The following is a 19,271-nucleotide window of genomic DNA, read 5'->3' as shown; positions in this document are numbered from 1 at the left end:
CTCGTGACATATTATTTGGATCAGTTGTTCCAGTCACCAGGAGTTCCACAGGCCCATTTCATTACAGAATCCACCTTCCAACTGAAGACTCGCGCAGCAAGGAGCGGGTGGTGGATACGCTTTGCCTGGGATACCTCCTCTGGTACCACTTCCACAGTTCTCCAAAATTCTGCCCTACCCTACAATTCTGCCCTACCCTTCTCTGGTGCCGGGGGGGGGGGGATCCCTCGGCAAGGGTGACATTTTTTGTGCCTAAGTTTTTTCTCAGAGCTTGAGGAAAACCAGAAGGAAGGGGTCACCCATTCTGCGCTTGCTGCCTCTCTGTCTGCTCTACAGAGATCACCCTGGGATGGCTTCCCGCAGCAGGCGGAAGATGGGAAGGGGTCCCAGATGTTTCGCTAATGAGTTAGAAACCATAGATTTCACCATTATGTTGCCTTACATATTATCTGTTGCTTTAAATATGTACTCCTATATCCTACCTGTGCTTTATGTTATTTAATGTAAGTCCTAGAATTGATTATGTTCTGTTTCAGCAATTCTTCAACCCCATATTGGATCCTTGCTAATACTATGTCTTTTATTTATTTATTTATTTATTTATTTATTTAATTTATTTATTTTATTTGACTTGTATCCCGCCCTCCCCACGAATGGGCTCAGGGCGGCTCACATCATCATTAAAACACAATAAATGAATAGTCAACTTTAAAAACAGATTTAAAAACTTTTATTAAAATACTCCGCGCCATTATACACAGGCTACTTTGGATACTAATAAAAAACCTGCATAAGTCATAGCTGTGGATGAAACGCATGGCCGAGGGCAGTCATAGAAGAGGTGGCGATCTTAGATAGGATAAGGGGGGACACCCGCTGGTCCTCAACCAAAGGCCTGGCGGAACATCTCCATTTTACAGGCCCTGCGGAATTGTAACAGGTCCTGCAAGGTCCAGATCTCCAGCAGGAGAGCGTTCCGTCAGGCAGGAGCCAGGGCAGAAAAAGCCCTGGCCCTGGTGGAGGTCAGCCGGATGTCCCTCGGGCCGGGGACCACCAGGAGTTGTTTATCTGCAGAGTGTAGCACCCTGCAAGGGACGTAATAGGAGAGGCAGTCCCACAGGTATGCCGGTCCCCGTCTGTGGAGGGCTTTAAACACCAAAACACCTTGAACCAGATCTGGAACTTGTATTCATCTGCCCTATGACATTGTTTATGGAAATGTTCTTGACACTGTATGGAAATGCCTGCCCTTGTCCTTGCCACTGATTGTACTAATCTCACACTATGTAATCCGCCTTGAGTCTCAAGTGAGAAAGGCGGAATATAAATGACATAAATAAAATAAAATAAAGAAATGTCTAGCAGAGACATACACAAGGATTCCTAAAGGACCGGAGGGGGTGAGAAGGGCTGATCCGTGGAAACACCCACCAGAAGCAGTCGAGCAGAGAAACCGAGGCGGGGGGGGGGGGGGACACATCCCTTTGCCAGATTTCCCATGCCACAGAAGCCACTTAAAGTGGGAGCCGTTTCCAACTGATGCTCCGTCAAGGGGGCTGGGGAACAAAGATGGGGCAAAGCAGAAATGCAGTGGGGGATGGAATGGTGAAGCATGCCCACCCGCCGCTGTCCCAGCCAGGGCTGTACGGAGAGCCTCCCCCCCTCCAACACACACCACGAAGCTCAACAGGGATCCTGCCGGATTGGACATCTCCAATTAATAGCTGCCTAGAGGCATTACCTGTCCCTATGGCAACGCCTCTGCCGAGTCAATACCGATGAGGGTTTCCATGGAAACGGGGAGAACTAGCCGGTCAGATCTGGGGTGTGTGGTGCGGTGGGGAGAATCTCTAACTAAGAAGATGGAACTGGGGAAGTGGGAGGAGAAGCAGAAAGCAGCCCCTGTCCACAGGGCATCGCCCTTCCCTAGGCAAGCTCCGGGAAGTGCCCGCTTTTGGCCCCTGGGTCCCACCCCGGCTGCCAACCCCTCCCCCCCCCGGAAAGTTGCCAGCCCCTTCCCTGGAGCTGCGCCCTTAACCAGATAACATAAAAAGGGATTTTGCTGCCGGGGTGCTGGGCTTCTTGCAGATGGCAGTTTTCGGGCAGGGAGCGGTCGCCATGACAACTGGGGTGAGATTCAGGCTGGGTTGGGGGGGGGAATTGGTGGAGGGGAGGGGAAAAGAAGAGGAATTTGACCGCTTCAATTCGGAGGGTTCAACTTTATGGGGAAGTGAGGACAGCCAGGGGGCCATGCGCTACACTGCTGGCATCTCTTCTGCTGTCAGTGCTTTCATGGTATGTGCCAAAGGGAGCGTTTGCCTGGGGGGGGGACTGCACCCCACTGGCCTGCCCCTTTCCTCTCCCACCACATCTCCGCTGCCCACTCACCCCTCCCAAGGTGTTCTAGCTCCCTGTCTCTGCTCCGGATCCGATCAGGCAGGCAGGCAGGGAACCAATTGGGATTCGGCTGAGGTCGTGCGGGGCTTAAACCTGGTTGAGACGCTCCTGTGAAGGGGCAGGGTGTTCAGCGCGGCTCTGTCACAAACCAGTTTTGGCCCATAAAACGCCAGAAGACAAGAGGGATTCTGAGCTGCCTTCCATCACCCACTGAGTAAAGGCGGAATCGTCTTTCTCCACTCGGAAGAACTCAGCCAATGGGGACTGGCTCCGTGGGCTGAGTCCTACTTAGGGCTCGTTCATCTGCCTCCTCTAGCTCGCCTAATTTTGGTTTCTGGGGCTTTGCTTTGTACAAAACAAGTAAGCTAGCGGTGTTCACTTCTGCTGCACCGAAAATGTTATTTGGTTAGCTCAATAGTTGGTGCTGGAGAGTGCCCTCAAGTCTTGACTTATCATGACCCCTGGTGGGGTTTTCATGGCAAGAGACTAACAGAGGTGGTTTGCCATTGCCTGCCTCTGCAACCCCTGGTCTTCCTTGGAGGTCTCTCATCCAATTACTAACCAAGGCCGACCCTGCTTAGCTTCTGAGATCTGACAAGATCAGGTTCACCTGGGCTATCCAGGTCAGGGCAGATCAGTAGGTATCTATATTGAATATCAATGGTTATATTTAATATTATTGGACTGTGTGTTCGCTAAGGTGATGCACAGGACATACGGTAGCCATATGCCTCTTTTAGTTGATGTCACTGGCGCATGTGGCTCTCTGTAAGTTAGAGAACTAGCACCACCAAATTGAAAGACTCAACAAAGCTTCTTGGATGGAGACTGGAAGTCTTTTTCATCCTGCCTTTCCATCCACCTTGTTTGATCCTGCCTTTCTTTCCAAGTCGTTCAGGGCTCTTCTCCATGCCCTCCCAACTTTATCTTCCACAACAACCCGGCAAGGTAAGCTGTGCCGAGAGCTTGCAACTGGCCCGAGAACAGTGTGAGAGCCTTGTGGAAGAGGAGGGAATTAGGCATTCCTGATCTAAGCAGAAGGCTGGGGGGGGGGGAGTGGGTTTTTCCTGCCTCCTCAGCAGACTACCTGTGAGCCTCAAAAGTTTGTGGGGTGGCGTCACCCAGTTCTCAGAATCATCTTTTTGAAATTAATCTCTTAAACTGGCACTGCCCAGGGGATTCGGCTTAAAGGTTCAAGGGGGGGGGGGGCGGGCGGGTCACACGATGTGTCGCATTACAAGGTCTGTACCACGCCAACTTTGAATTACACACCCCTTAGTTTTTGCTCGGCCCTCAAACGTATTGGCTTCCTCAACTATGCTGTGGGCGTCTAGCTTTTGTAGACCTTGGGAGATTTTTCTCCCCCTTGGAAAGAACTGCCCCATCTCAGAAGGAGAGCTACAGATGTCTGAGACGCCTGGGAGCAGAGGAATGCAATGGGTAGGCCACGAGGGCGCGGTGGCTGCTCTTGCAGGACACAGCCATTGCAAACACTGGTCTCGATCCAGCCCACATTGGACTTCACATCCCACTAAGCTGGATCAAATCTGATGGTGCACATTGTCTGGATGACTGCAAACACACCATGAGGTCCTGAAACTTATTTAAGAAAAGTTTTGATTTTTCAGAAGAACACAAATCTAAGCCGCAAGAAGGAAGGAACAAAATTTCAAGCACTGAAACTGAGAAACCACTGGAGGTTCCGACAGCCACACATGGCCACTGCTGGGGGTCACCTGCTTCAACCAAAGCTTTGGCAGGCATCTTACCACTCACCTCCGCCAATACCTGTTCCAGGAGTATCCTGGCCTCACGGGATACATGCCACGGATCGGTTTCTTCTACCATCAGGGAATCCAGAGTGCCTTTCTCCAAGACCACATCAAAGCTTCCATCCCGGAAAGCCAAGGCCCGGGCATCCATCACCGACCAGTGGAGTCCCGGGCAGCAGGCGTAGCAGTCTTGCATGCTCGCAATGCACGCTTCCGAGTAGTCAATGCTGGTGATGTCTGCATAGCCAAGCTGGTATAGGTCGTAACTCAAAGCGCTGTTCCCACAACCTGGAAAGAGAGACAGTGCTGGGTTACATTCACAACTCACAGAGCCAGTTGTCACATCAAAGTAAAGTCAGCTGTGAAGTCGCAACTGGCTTATGGTGATGTCATCAGGGGGTTTCCAAGGCAAGAGACATTCAGAGGCGCTTTGCTGTTGCCTGACTCTGCAACAGCAACATTAGATTTATATACCGCCCTTCAGGGTGACTTAACACCCACTCTGAGCGGCTTACAAAGTATGTTATTATTATCCTCATGACAATCACCCCGTGAGGTGGGTGAGGCTGAGAGAGCTCTGAGAGAGCTGTGACTGACCCAAGGTGGCCCAGCTGGCTTCAAGTGGAGGAAGGGGGAATCAAACCCGGTTCTCCAGAGCCACCCTGGAGTTCTTTGGCAGTCTTCCATCCAAGTACTAAGCAGGGCTCCCCTGTTTGGGAGCCAGTTTGGTGTAGCGGTTAAGACCAGCAGGACTCTAATCTGGAGAGGCAGGTTTGATTCCCCACTCCTCCGCTTGAAGCCAGCTGAGTGACCTTGGGTCAGTCACAGCTCTCTCAGAGCTCTCTCAGCCCCACCCACCTCACAGGGTGATTGTTGTAAGGATAATAATAATAGACTTTGTAAACCACTCTGAGTGGGCATTAAGTTGTCCTGAAGGGCAGTATATAAATCGACTGTTGTTGTTCACTGCCAAGATCGAACGAGATTAGGCTAGGCTGGGCTGTCTAGGCTATTTTCCATATACATAGAGGGGAAAGAACTTCAGGCATAAAACAACAAATACTTCTAGGTCTTCGAGGGAGTAGATCTTGTACTGGGCAGCCATGGGGTGACTCCAGCAACTTGGTAGATTAACGCAGCAGCTGCCATACTGGAACTAGATGGACAGTGTAGTGTAGTGGTTAGCGTTGGACCCCAACCTCGAAGACCCATCCGAGAATGGGCAATCTTGGTCCAGTCACTCTCACGTTAACGTGCATTCGCAGGGTTGCTATGGGGATAAAATGGGAGCAAACGAGTCTCGAGCTTTGGAGGAAGAACAGGATAAAAAGCCATTGACAGAGAGAACGAAGCCTTTCAGGTTCAACCCACAGAAATAGCACCGGCCTTTGGGACCCAGATTGCTAAGAGCAGTGCTGCTCTCTGAGAGCCAGTGTGGTGTAGTGGTTAGGGCACTGGAAAAGAACCCGGGAGAGCCAGGTTCGGATCCCCGTTTTGCAGGACAGGACAGATCCCCCCCATAAAGGAGATCAAAAAATACGGCATTCTTGCTGCAAGACCAACTGGCCATGAAATGTTGGAGGCTCTCAGGATGTGGGGGGACAAAGAGATCTTTGATGCCAGAACATCAGAAGCCCTGCTTATTGAATACACAGAGACACAGGCAGGGAAATAAAAAGGTTTCATTCTCAGCAAGTGCGATGGCCTGAGGAAGCAGCAGTACTCAAAACTGCAGGTTGGGGAGGAATTCGCACCTGGGACCATCCATGACTACAACACAGATCATGAGTCAAAGTGTGGAGCAGTGGATAGGGGCTGCTGGAGCCAGGTGTGAATCCATCCTCAGCTCCAAAGGTCACTGGGAGACCTGTGGCTGGGCACAATCCCTTAGTATAACCTACCTCACAGGGTTGTTGTGACGACAGGGAGGGAAGAGAACGATGTACTACTTTGACAGCTCCTGTGGAGCCAGTGTGGTGGTTAATGTCAGATAAGGACCAGGGTTCAAATGTCTGCTCTGCCCTGGAAGCTTGCTGGGTGGGCCAGTCACACACACTCAGCCTAAACTACCTGGCAGGGTTGTTGTGTAAGGACAAAATGGAGGAGAGGGGCATGATGCAGTTGCTTTGGTTCCCCATCGTGGAGGAAAGTGGGGTATAAACGAAGCAAAATAAAACCAGGTGGTGGCTGTTACCCTCAACAGCCTCTGGTGTCAAAAGAGGCACCGGCTGAGAATCCGCCCTGCCAACTGCTCCCTAGCAGACTGAACTGGGAAGATCCAGGCTGGGGGAAGGGAGAAATCAGGGCCGAGTGGGTGCCGTGGATCACAATTAACTTAATTAGAGATGAAGCAGCACTTAATGAGCGGGTTGCAAAAGGCACGTTAATTACTTTTCACATTGGGCCTGGCATTTGCATGCCTGGCAGAGGAGCAAAGGCACTAGGATCCCGGCACTCGGTAACAGGCTGCTTTGGCATTGGCTCGAGCACCCCAGGATTGTAACCCCCCCACCCCCTATTCCATCTTAAAACTCAAAGCATGAAATTAGCTGTAGGGAGACTAGTTACACACTAGTAGATACATTTAGATACATTGCACAAGCACGTCTTCCCATGCAGAACTGGGGGCAGAGATTTTGTTGCTGATCTGCCTTGTAAGTTTCTAGCCCTTATCAAGGCAAACAGCAACGGGCACATGGTGAATGAAATAAGCAGTGGCGGTGGGTTGGTACCATCACCGAGTGTGGTTTAAGGGTCTCCAAAAGGATGAAGTTTCAATATGGGAGCAGAACTTCTGGGAACGACACTCGAGGCCCTCGGAGAGGCGGCCACTTTCAGCCACAAAATAATCCTAATTCCCGCCCCCCCCCCCCTATTTATTCACATTATAGTCCACCGTTCTCACAGACTCAAATTCGATTACAGGATGTGCCTCGATTCATTCATAGATTATACATCTATTAAACAATGTAGTAGGACATTTTTCTAGTTAATTTTTATTTCATTAAAGCAAAAAAGGGGTACAGAAAGAGAGGAGAAAGAAGGGGGAGAAGCAAAACAGTTACAAGACTATGTGCTACAAGGGTTGTTAAAATACAGAGTTAAAAAAAAATAACTTTTACCAATATTAAAATAGAAATTAATATAATTATTGAGCCTAGTGTATATTTTCTCATCTGTACTACACACACAGAATTCAAATCTGTTCCTGCTCGTTATCTAATAGTTAAAAAACTCATTACTTCATTATCACTCCAAGTTATCCATCCCATTTTAACAATAACAATTATTGGTTGTTGTGGGTTTTCCGGGCTGTATTGCCGTGGTCTTGGCATTGTAGTTCCTGACGTTTCGCCAGCAGCTGTGGCTGGCATCTTCAGAGGTGTAGCACCAAAAGACAGAGATCTCTCAGTGTCACAGTGTGGAAAAGATGTTGGCAGGTCATTTATATCTACTCAGGAAGGTGGGGTTGGGCTGAGACAACCTCCTCAGGATACAGTGAAGCCTCCCTCCATTAGCATTCCACACCCTGGGAAACTCTTACAGGATGACTCAGCCCAAACCCACCTTCCTGAGTAGATATAAATTACCTGCTAACATCGTCTCCACAGTTTGATACTGAGAGATCTCTGTCTTTTGGTGCTACACCTCTGAAGATGCCAGCCACAGCTGCTGGCGAAACGTCAGGGACTACAATGCCAAGACCACGGCAATACAGCCCGGAAAACCCACAACAACCATCGTTCTCCGGCCGTGAAAGCCTTCGACAATACAATAACAATTATTAACAATATCACTGCTTATTTCTGAATATAACTGATTAACATGGACCTAACCTATTTCTATTCCTTATCTTGAACAAGAAGAAAGAAAAAATTCTTATTTCCCTTCTGTATATCATTACCTTATACTTTACCTTTCAATAACAGTATTGACTTTATACCGATATTTCCACATTATACAATCTGTTTCGCTAATTATTTACCCAACCTACCAATTATCTTTATCAAACTGTCTTAATATCAAATTATAAAGTGTGTCAAGCAATGTGGCAGGACGTTTATGTGACGCTGGAGCTGCTCCGTCAACCAGAAAAAAGCAACCTGCCTGCTTCCAGGCCGTTTGGATCAGAGAAACTTGGCTCTATGCAGAGTTACTGCAGTCTAAGCCCACTGAAATCAATGGGCTTATACTGGAGTAAGTTTGCACATGACTGCACCACAAGTCTCTCAAAGATACAGAAGCACCTTGCCTTTAGTCTCTTGCCTAGCCAGCATTGCCACTGTGGAAGTAGAGTACGGTTGGAGACTCGAGTGGGATAAGACATACGGGCAAGATCAAGGGGGCAAGTCTCGTTGCAGAACATACCTCAAGCAAAACCAGCTGATCTTATCACTGCAACTGGGTTGCGCGTGAAATACCGAATGCTCCCAGTTGCGATTTCCATCGGAAATGGGTTTATTTTATTCAAGGACGCATAAGAGAATTTTGCAGTTTCGAAGGGGTTTGGCAAAGCAGCCACGTCTCCGGTGCTGAAATGGGACTCTTGGACTGGCTTGCCATTGAACAAGGGGTTCTCCCAGAGGGGGGTCATAGAGAATTCGGAGTGAGGAGCCACCAATATGCGGATGACACCCAGCTCTACTGCTCCTTTACGGTGAAGCCAGGTGGGTCTGGGGAAGTGCCGAAGAGACACCTGAATAAAGCAATGGTGTGGACAAGTGCCAGTGAACTGAAGCAGAGTAAACTGAAGCTCAGACAAGACTGAGGTGCTGTCAATAAAAGGGGATGTTACTTGGGGACTGCAGAGCTGCCTTGTCCTGGAGCAGGCAACAGTCCCACTGGAGAAGCAGGTTCACAGGTTAGGAGCGCTACTGGATCTTGGCCGACACTTGGAGGCTCACATCTTCTCCGTGGCCATAGTGCCTTTTATCATCTTTGGCTGCTTTGCCAGCTACGGCCGTTCCTTGAAACGTGTGATTTAGCCACGGTGGCCCATGCTCTGATCACATCACAAGTTAGATTACTGTGATATGTTCTACGTGGGGCTACGCTTGAAAACAGCCCAGAAACTTCAATTGGTCCAAAATGCAACGACCGTACAGGGATTGTATCAAACCTATCTGCACTGGTTTGCAGGCATAGTTCACAGTGCTGGTTCTCACCTTTAAGGCTCTAAATACCTATGAGACAAAGTACCCGAAGGACTGTCTCCTCCCGTACTATCCAGACTGCCAGCAAAAATATGCCTCCCACGCCCTGCTCTCTGTGCCCCTGCCTTCAGAGGCAAGGCAAGTGGCAACTAGAGACAGGGCATTTTCTGTGGTGGCACTTTACCTTTGGAAGGCCCTCCCCTCAAGGCTCTTCAGGCACCTCCTTCACTTTCTTTCAAGCGCCAGGCAGTCTTTTTACCTAGTCTTTTTATTAGGAGTTTTTTATCTTACCAGCTTTTTAAGATCCAGAGGAGTTAACCGTGTTAGTCTGTAGTTGCTAAATAGTAAAAAGTCCATTGCATCTTTGAGACTAATCAACTTTATTGAAGCATAAGCTTTAGAGAACCATAGCTCTCTTCATCAGATGCATCTGACGATGCATCTGACGAAGAGAGCTGTGGTTCTCGAAAGCTTATGCTGCAATAAAGTTGGTTCGTCTGAAAGGTGCTACTGGACTCTACTATTTTGCAGTTTTTTAAGAGTTTACTTCTTTTGCCTGACTGCTTTTATGCCGCTTGCATCCACTGGCTTGTTTCTGTACTGCAATGTTTTTCAATTGCAAGCGGCCTCCAGCAGGACTCTGATGAGGCGGCACAGAAGTATCCTGAACAAACGAACAAATCTCGCCTGTGAAGCCTTTGTCTCGACCTCTCAGGCCAGAGCGCCATTTCGCTGTTGCACCCGGGCCTCTGCCCTTCCCTTTGCTTTGAAGATAACCTCACAAGTTCTTCAGACCCAAGGGGCTTTGCATTATATCACTCCTCCAAATATTTAAGCCTGGGCATAATCATTTTTATGAATATTGTGCCACAGATCACACCGGCAAGGAATCCACCTGTATCGGCATGTTCTGAACTCTCAGACGGGCTTTGGGAGGCGCCCGCTGCTTGCTTTGCACTGGGCTGAATTTGATGCGGCATCTGCTGTGGGAAGTGCCCTTTGCCCAGTATGCATCAAGGCCTGATCCGGCAGGTTGCACAGTGACCTCGGAACATGGAGTGGGGTAGCCAGCAGGTAAAAGATAAAGGTAGTGCAAGCACCTGTGCAAGCACCAAGTCATTACTGACTCATGGAGGATGTCGCATCACGACGTTTTCTTGGCAGACTTTTTTTTGTTAGGGGTGGTTTGCCATTCCCTTCCCCAGTTGTCTACGCTTTACCCCCAGGAAACCGGGTACTCATTTTACTGACTTTGGAAGGATGGAAGGCTGAGTCAATTTTGAGCCGGCTTCCGCCAGGATCGAACTCAGGTCGTGAGCAGAGCTTGGGCTGCAGTACTGCAGCTTACCACTCTGCGCCACAGGGCTCTGGTGGGGGGGGGGGGGTAGCCAGTAGGCCTCTTCAAAAAAGAAGAGCCCTTCCTATCGCCCCATATGCCTACCTGAACCCCCAAATCTGAGCAGTGTCAAAAAGTGTTTTTAGTACAGTGCGAGAAGACGGATGGGGAAACCCTGGCGCATGCACATGGAAAGGAGCGGTGGATAATACTCACAAGGGGATCTTTTCTGTGACTCAGCAGACAGAATCCTGCCATTCCTGGCTTGACAGAGGAGCCACCACAGTCCCACAAATCGTGCAACTCTCAACTCACCCCCACTCCTCACCCCCCAATTTCCCAGCGGAGCAGGAATGTGGCTGCCGTTAATCACATATCAGGCAGACCGATCCCTCTAACAGGATCAGGCGATTAGACCCAGTTAATCCCAACCTGCTTGGAAACGCTAGTCTCTCTCCCAATATCAGATTAAGGAACTACCAGGTTAAAAGCTACAGCCGCAGCAGCGGCCGCTGGATCAGAAAGATAAAGCATCAGGTAGGATTAATGTGGGCTTAGAGTCCCTCTTCTCCCCGGCTGGTGCTTTCCCCAACCCATACGCCCGGATTCTGTTAATGTGTGGGTTACAATTTGGGCGGAGGGATGTTGCAGAGAGCCCAAGAAAGGTCCGATGAAGCAACAAAGATATACCATGTGAGGCAAGGCAGAAGCAGAGACCCTGCTTGGCTACAGAGAGGCGGGCGGGGGACGAGCCGCAGATCGAGATTGCATAACTAGCCGGGCTTTCTAGGGACAGAGCTGTGCTCAGCTGGTAGCACGAAGCCGAGTTTCATGATCAAAGCACTCCAAATTGAATGCTGGAAAGCAGCGAGGATGGCCAAACTGGTGCGCTACTGCATGCCTCAGGCCAACTCCGACCTCTGCCGGGTCTGGCAAACAGCAGGTGGGATAGGGTGTCAGACCGGGACCTGGGATGGTCCCAGTTTAAATCTCCCTCTGCTGTGAAGCTTGCCGGGTGACCTTGGGCCAGTCACCCTCTGGCAGCTTACACTACCTCACAGGGCTGTTGAGAGGATAAAACATAGGCGGTGAGAATGACACACGCCATCTTGAGCTCCTAAGAGGCGTGCCGGGATAAAGATGTACATAAGCTTTCTTCAGAAAAATCATTTGCTTCAAATATCCAACTAAGCCACAGGCACACACTGCTTTAAAAGGGGATTAGGCAGATTCATGGAGGATGGGTCTATCAGCGGCTGCTAGCCATGGGGACTAAAGAGAACCTCCGCATTCAAAGGCAGTCAACCTCTGAACAGCAGTGGCAGGAGGCAATGTCAGGGGAAGGCCTCGGCCTCTGTGTTGATCCTCCAGAGTAACTGGTTGGCCATTGTGTGGGTGGGACAGGATGCTGGACTAGACGCACCACTGCTGTGATCCAATGGGGCTCTTCTTATGTTCTTATCTTTTACATCAACCTGAACTGACTGCTGGTTGGCTTCCGGGACCAAGTCAAAGAGCTGGTTTTGGACTTTAAGGACCAAACCAGTCTGGGATAAGGAGACCTGGACCTCCCTTCTCCTGCTCATCAGAGGTGACCCCGATCTGTACATCCTTGTGGTGGGTGTCGACATGAGACCGGGCCTTCTCAGTGGTGGCACCCAAACTACGGAACTCCTTTCCAAGGGAGATTTCTCCGGCTCCCTCTCCCTAGGACTGACTGGAGTAGCAAATCAATGAAGCCATCAGGGGCTGTGGGGAGGCTTCGGCTGCTTTCTCTGTTGCCTTTTGTGTTGTCGGTGGCTTTATCTTGTGGCATTTTCTAGGAGTGTTTTCAGCGGCTCGTTGCTGGAAACCACCTTATGAATTCCCAAAGGCAGGACAGACGTGTTTCAAACAAACCAAAGCAGTGCCATTTGCTGGCCAAGATGTGTGCATGGAATTGTCGAACTAGGAGAGGCCAGCTAGACTGCCCCTTGCTGCAGAACGGGGCCCGTCCACCTGCCCGCCCCCAGATTAAACTGCACAAACCCAGACCATGGTGTGCCATAAACAGAAAATCTGATGCAAAGGGCAGTCTGATGCATCCATCAAGGGAACCTGGCTGGAGGCCCGGAGGAATGGTGTGGTGGCTCCAAAAGACACAAGAAGTTCACACAGCGATGCTTACAGCAGGTAATTCTCTGATGTGACCTCCACCTTATGGAATGACGTTCTTGATGAGAAAGACAGCATTCTCCTGGCTTTCTACAATCTATGCAAAACTGAATTGTCTAGGTTTTTTTTTTTTAAACACAGAGGCAGAAGGGATACACCGTAAGGAAAAAGATCAAAAAACCGCTTTGGTAAAGGGATAGAGACTGCAGACTATACTACTGTGTACTGTTGCTGTAAGAATGTTCCTACTAGGTTACTTCTGTGCTGTTTAACATGTCATGTTTAATTGCTTACGCCTTGTTCCCACATTGTTTACAGCTTAGTATCAGATTTCTAGTTGCTTTCAAACTTCTGCAATCCAAACCTTATTGTACTGTTTATTGGATATCCCAGCCACTGATCGTATTGACTTACACTGTGTAATCCGCCTTGAGTCTCAGAGAGAAAGGCGGACTATAAACCACGTGAATAAAATAATAAATAATGCCCACTCATCATTTAAGTCCACGGAAACGTCATGACATCAGTGGGGGCCTGGATGACTCCCTGTTCTTCCATAGCCATGAGAACTAGACACTTTTTTAAAAAGGAACAAACACAGAGATTCCACTGAAAGAATCCATTTGTGCAGCCTGCACATTCTAATCTACAGGAGAAGATTGCATTAAAGTATCACGTAAATTTCTTCTTTAACCAGATGAACTCTGAGCTTTCCGCATACGAAGGAATAAAGCCATACAGAAACATCTGGGGGGAAAAGAAGTAATATTTAAATAGATACTCATTTGGAAATACATATTAAGAGAGAGATAAAAATATACCTGAGACAGACGCAGCCAAAGCGAGCTTGCATATTTAAGGCACATGCAATTAACAAACTGCATATCATTTCCATGGCAGATGCCAAATCAGAGTTGGCGGACAAGCGCTTCTCGCTCTGATATTCTTACTATTAGCCGCCAACGAGAAAAGCCTGAGTCAGCCTTGGAAAAATCCAAACAGATGGGCTCAACTCACAAGAGATGAAAAACAATGACACCTGGGCACGCCTTTAGCTTGCCTCTTGGCTTCACAGCCTTCACGCGTCTCCAGTGTTACATTTTCAGCTTCAAACAGAACAGTTAAAAGAGTTAGAAACTTTTACTTCTAAGCAAATGAAAGCCAGGTTCTCCCCCCATAAGAGAAAAGAGTCCAGTAGCACCTTTAAGACTAACCAACTTTGCATCTGACGAAGAGAACTGTGATTCTCGAAAGCTTATGCTACAGTAAAGTTGGTTAGTCTTAAAGGTGCTACTGACTCTTTTCTATTTTGCTACTACAGACTAACACAGCTAACTCCTCTGGATCTCCCCCAAAAGAGGGTGCAGCATATCTAAGCAGCTGCATCTTGCCTTTCATCTAGTAATACTAACCAGGAGAACGGTGCCAGACAGCCTGGTGGCTTTCGAGAATGTTTAAATGAGAAGCAAGTTTCTAGCACTTATGAGTCTACGGAAAAGTTTGGAAATATGTCAGCTCAGAAAGAGGTTTGATGTGAAGGTTTTTTTGGCAGTCAGGTGACAGGGTATCCAAGCCACTGCACAGTCCTTATCCCCTTCCAATATACCCAAATGGTTCCTAAGCCCTGCCCATATTCCCAGGTTTGTTCAATAGGTATTCAAACAGCTGCATTAAATTAAAAAAAACAGGACTCCCCAAACACAGGGAAACACCCTTAAAGCTTACTAAAGACTCCTGCTATAAGGAGAGGATGACCAACAGGCTGACTCAGTAATTCTGTAAAGCTATGCCCCCATCAGGAACAGCCCTCAAAGGGGAAATCACAAGACAGGTTTTAAATAAATAAAACAAACAAACAAAGCAAAGAGAAGCATCCATTTTAGGGGACGCCACACTGCCCTCTGGTGGCAGCCAGGAGGAATTCGATGTTGCGCGTTCACAAAATGTCACCCCTGCAGTAGAAGCGGACGGCTTGTTGCTGCACCCATGTGCCTTCCCGTCCATCTCCCTCCACCCCCGATTGGCATCTTCTGTGCATAATAGGGAGGGAGTGATCCAAGAACACCCTTCCTCGCTATAGGGTGGAAAGCAAGGAGGAGAAGGCGAGGGGAGCCATTTCTCTTGCCGATCGTTTCAGGCGGGTAGCAGTGTTGGGCTGTGGTAGAAGAGCAAGATTCGAGTCCAGTAGCACCTTAAAGATCAACTAGATTTCCAGGGGGTGAGCTTTCAAGAGTCAAAGCTCCCTTTGTCAGAAACCTTTGCCAGATTTCTCTTGCAAGCCGCCACACAGGCTAATGTATCTGTATCTTCCAGGCAAGCTACTTCTGACTCTAAAAAACCTGGTACCTTTGAGGTGTTTTTAAAAAACGTTTCGAGTCCTCATATTTGCAAAGAAAGCACGGAATTGCCTTCATGGATTTTCTACCCACCTTCTTCCTTACCAAAATAATCAAAATGTTATTTCAAAGCTTGGCTCATGGAAGTCAGAACGATAAGTTGTTAATCGCTGGGCAGGCCTGGCAAACACGCCCAATTTGTGCAATTCATCCAAATTGCACAAACTAGGTTTCTACCTAAAAAACACAAAACGCCTCCAACTCGCAGTTTCTCTGAGCCACTTTGCTTTGCAAGGTAAGGAACTAGATGCCTGCCAAAGCTCAGGTGGCCAGTGAGTCTAGAATCTCACAGGGAAACCTACAGTCCTGTCAGCATCAGACCAGACAGCATCTTACACTGTATACCTCCTTCCCTTAAACATCTGAATAACCCTTAAGATGCCTCAATGCAGTAACTACTTACAATTCCCCAAAACACCCCCTCGCTAGTCCAGATCTGAGTCACTGCTACCAAGCTTGAAACTGGCATTGGAGCAGAGGGGAAACTGAGCAAAATGGGGGTTGGAATAACAGCCATAAGATAGCAAAAACAGAGCTGTCCACCCCTCTTCTCGTCTTCTTTCCTTGTGGCAGCACAAGGCTATGTTGCCAAATTAGCCACGACTGACCAGAGATCTGGTCAACTCAGCACTGCCATGCCGCCTGCCAGTCACCATCAGACCATCGGATGAAGGGAGCTCTGACTCTTGAAAGCTCATATCCTGGAAATCTAGTTGGTCTTTAAGGTGCTACTGGACTCTAATCTTGCTCTTCCAGGGCAGATCAACACGGCTACCCACCTGAGACCAACAACTATGTATCGCTCCTGCCCTCCAGTGGCTGAAGGGTGACAGTACAGCATTCTTATGACAACCATTTCCACTGTACAGAATGTTTTACAGTGCCATCCTAAGTAGATCTATGCAGAATCCTACTCAGGCCTATTCAAGGGGCTTTCTCCCAGGAAAATGTTCCTAGGATCGCCCTGTTGGTTGGCTTAAAGAGCTGCTAAGAGGAAGTTCGTGGCTGAGGATCTAGTTATTTGACTAGCCTAACCTAACTCACAGGGTTGTTGTTGAGGATAGAGAAACCTAGAATGACGTAAGCCGCTTTGGGTCCCTGTGGTGAATTAAGGCGGGGTATAAATGAAGTAAATAAATAAATAAAATAGAAGCCAGTGGTTGGTCTGGATTATTTTAAGCCCTTTGTAATATTTGGATTCATGAATCCTGCGGCAAGGAGTTCCAGAGGTCACTCAAGCACCACATAAAACACTTTTCATCCATCTTATTTACTGATCACCACAACAGCCGTGCAAGGCAGTATTTTTTTTCCCTGTGTACAGATGGGAAACAGAGGCGGAGAGACAGACTTCTTAAGGAGGAAGTTAACCAGGCATCCTATACCTGAGTTTAGAAGAGCAGGCAAGACCAATCCTGCCAGGGGTGCCTAGCACCATAACTAAGAGACAGACTGAAAGCTGCGAACGCTGCTGCATAGCAGAACACACTCCTGATATTGTGGGGCCACACAGCTGCTCAGTAATGCTGACACCTGACACTGACTTTGGCAATTCTATTCCCCTATCATCAGGTTAATGAGTACTTTGGAATTCTTGACTTAGCAACCAAGAATTAGGGCTTGCACCAATAGCTCCTTTTTGCAGCGCTACGGTACATGGGCTATATCTGAAGTCCCCACACTTACTGAGCCTGCGAGTATCTTAGGAATTCTGACACAGGGTGGTGGGAACCCCAAAATGGCTGCCACAAGAGGCGGAGCCAACTCCAAAATGGCTGCCACAAGAGGCGGAGGCAACCCCAAAATGTCAGGGAGCAAGGCTGAGCATAACTCTCACAGGAACTCTTCAACATTTCAGGCAGCAGCTCTGCTTAACAGCATGCCTCTTTAAACGAACATACTGTTTAGAAATATTCTCTTGCTGACGTACAACTGACCTTCAGTCACTCAGTGAAGATCTTTGTGCTATGGCGGCAGCTGCTGCCCAAACACTCGTTTTTTTCCTGCATAGCCAATCACATCTCCAACGTCAATCAGAAGCCCTGCCGGGCAAAAGCCCCCCCCCCCCCCCGGCCCGTCCACTTTCTAAAAACACTTGGTAGGTGCTGGGAAAAATGTTGCCCACAGGTGCCACGCCGAAGACCCCTGGGCTAGATATTACAGTCACCTTTTATTTACTTATTTGTTGAGAGAGAGTGTGCAAGAAAGAGAGACAATATGCTGGCTTCCAGTCTCAGCATTTCTCCAACATAAAACCTTTTTTGCTTAAAAATATTCCAGCCACTGGACGTGCCAGTTCAAGCTCATTCATCACCTTTCCCATAACCTGGGGGAAAGAAGGCCGGTCTCCATTTCTATTAGATTTACCTGCATATGGCCAGTAAAAGCTGCCAAAGGCAACCAGGCAGAGAACTCTTACACGAACAGGTGGTTTTTTTTTACCACAAATACCAATATAGGTACATACAGGCAAGCAAGACTGGTAACTTTTGTTGATTTACAGAATTCACTGTGAGAGGTTGTTTTACATAGCAAAACATTTTTGCCCATAAACAGTGCAAACTTGGTATTATTCTCTCCGGGCCCCACCTGGAGGTTGGCAAGTCTGCACCTAATGTTGGGGACTGGGACAACAGTGCCCTCAGGAGTTAGCCTTTGGCTGCAGCAGGAACAACGTCTTCCAGTTGCCTGACGTGATACCATCTGTGGGTGCGTGTGGTGGGATGGAGAGCCCCAAAATCCCACCCCCCAAAACCCACAGCTTCAGTTTCAACATCCATGCTTCCGCAAACCCTACCCCATGATACAAAAATGTGCATTAAGGACTCAACGTGTTGCAACCTCAGAATCCACGTTCTTCACCTCTCGACCGGCCTTGCTGTGAGGAAGCACAATGGAACTTTTCTTGATCTTTCGCCCCATGGACGTCTATAAGTTGCCGGGCCAAGAGACGAAACTGAACAGGCCTTGAAGAACCCTCCAAGATGGAGAAAAATTGGGATGCCAACTCCCAGTTGCAAAATTCTTCGAGATTTAGCATTGGGGCCCAGGGATGGAGGGGCTTGTGGAGAGGGCGGACCTTAGCAGGTTATAATTCCACGTAGTCCACCTTCCAAAGCTGCCATTTTCTCCAGGGGAACCGATCGCTCTTGTCTGTAATTCTGACAGCTCTCCAGGACCCAGTTGGAGGGTCAGAAACAGCTCATGCAAGGCCCACTGATCACAGTCTCTATCACCCCCCCTCCACCCCGGGGGAAGCCACCTCTGGGTTGGAAAATTCCTAGAGATTTGGGGGGTGCAGCCTAGGGAGGGCAGCGGTCAGGGAACGAGGCGGATCTCAGTGGGGTATAATGCCATAGAGTCCACTGTCCAAAGCAGCCATAACAACAACCACAACTGCACTTACGTACTGCAAATTAATGACCTAGTCAGCGTGGTGAACAAGGGCAGTGTTGTTATTATCCCTGTTAGGGGAATTTTTAAGGGAATCTGGTTTTAGAAAACCCCGGTCAAGGCAAAATAAGAAGATTCAGTTGACATAAGTGGCAAGGTTTATTCAGATGCAAGTCAGACAAAGCACACAAAACATGAATAGTAAGAACTTTATCAAAGTATCAAAGGACTAGGGGGCCCCTATTGATAGGAGACCTAAAACGGTAAATTGTGTCTTCCTGTCTTTCCTATTATCAATGTTCCTGCTAAGGCAGTAAGGTTGGCACATCTACATACCATCTTTAAAGATAAGAAAAGGCAACAGGGAGTATATCTTGTTATAAAAACCAGATCTCCTGTAGTCAAAGGCATGGTCACTTTAGGGTTGAAGGAAGTTTCAAACAATGGACTTCAGCCTTTCTATTTTTCTATTTGCCAAAGTGCATTTATATTAGAGAATATATTTATTGTAATTACTATTTAGCGTTGTCAATAATTGTATTTTTGTATCGAGGATTGGACATCTATATTTATTCTCCTACATATATACGATTTATTGGAATAACTATATTTATTGGATGAACGAAGATTATTGATGGTCCTTGAGTATATGTTAGCTATGTAAGTTGTG

At 48.1% G+C, this 19,271-nt stretch overlaps 1 protein-coding gene across 2 annotated transcripts in view; it reads right to left on the bottom strand.

The window, feature by feature from the left end:
- Window positions 1-19,271, bottom strand: part of EEF1AKMT4 (EEF1A lysine methyltransferase 4) — a 31,808-nt gene that overhangs the window by 10,742 nt on the left and 1,795 nt on the right. The window contains exon 2 of one of the 2 annotated variants that reach the window (XM_054983702.1): window positions 4,174-4,457. In XM_054983702.1, coding sequence (XP_054839677.1) covers window positions 4,174-4,457 — 284 coding nt within the window. The remainder of the gene's footprint in view (window positions 1-4,173; window positions 4,458-19,271) is intronic. The other variant, XM_054983704.1, reaches the window with a different exon arrangement.

This window comes from Eublepharis macularius, chromosome 6 (genome assembly GCF_028583425.1).
Source record: "Eublepharis macularius isolate TG4126 chromosome 6, MPM_Emac_v1.0, whole genome shotgun sequence".
NCBI lineage: Eukaryota > Metazoa > Chordata > Lepidosauria > Squamata > Eublepharidae > Eublepharis > Eublepharis macularius.
The sequence above is the reverse complement of the archived record's forward strand: the minus strand, read 5'-3'. Positions and strand labels throughout refer to the sequence as shown.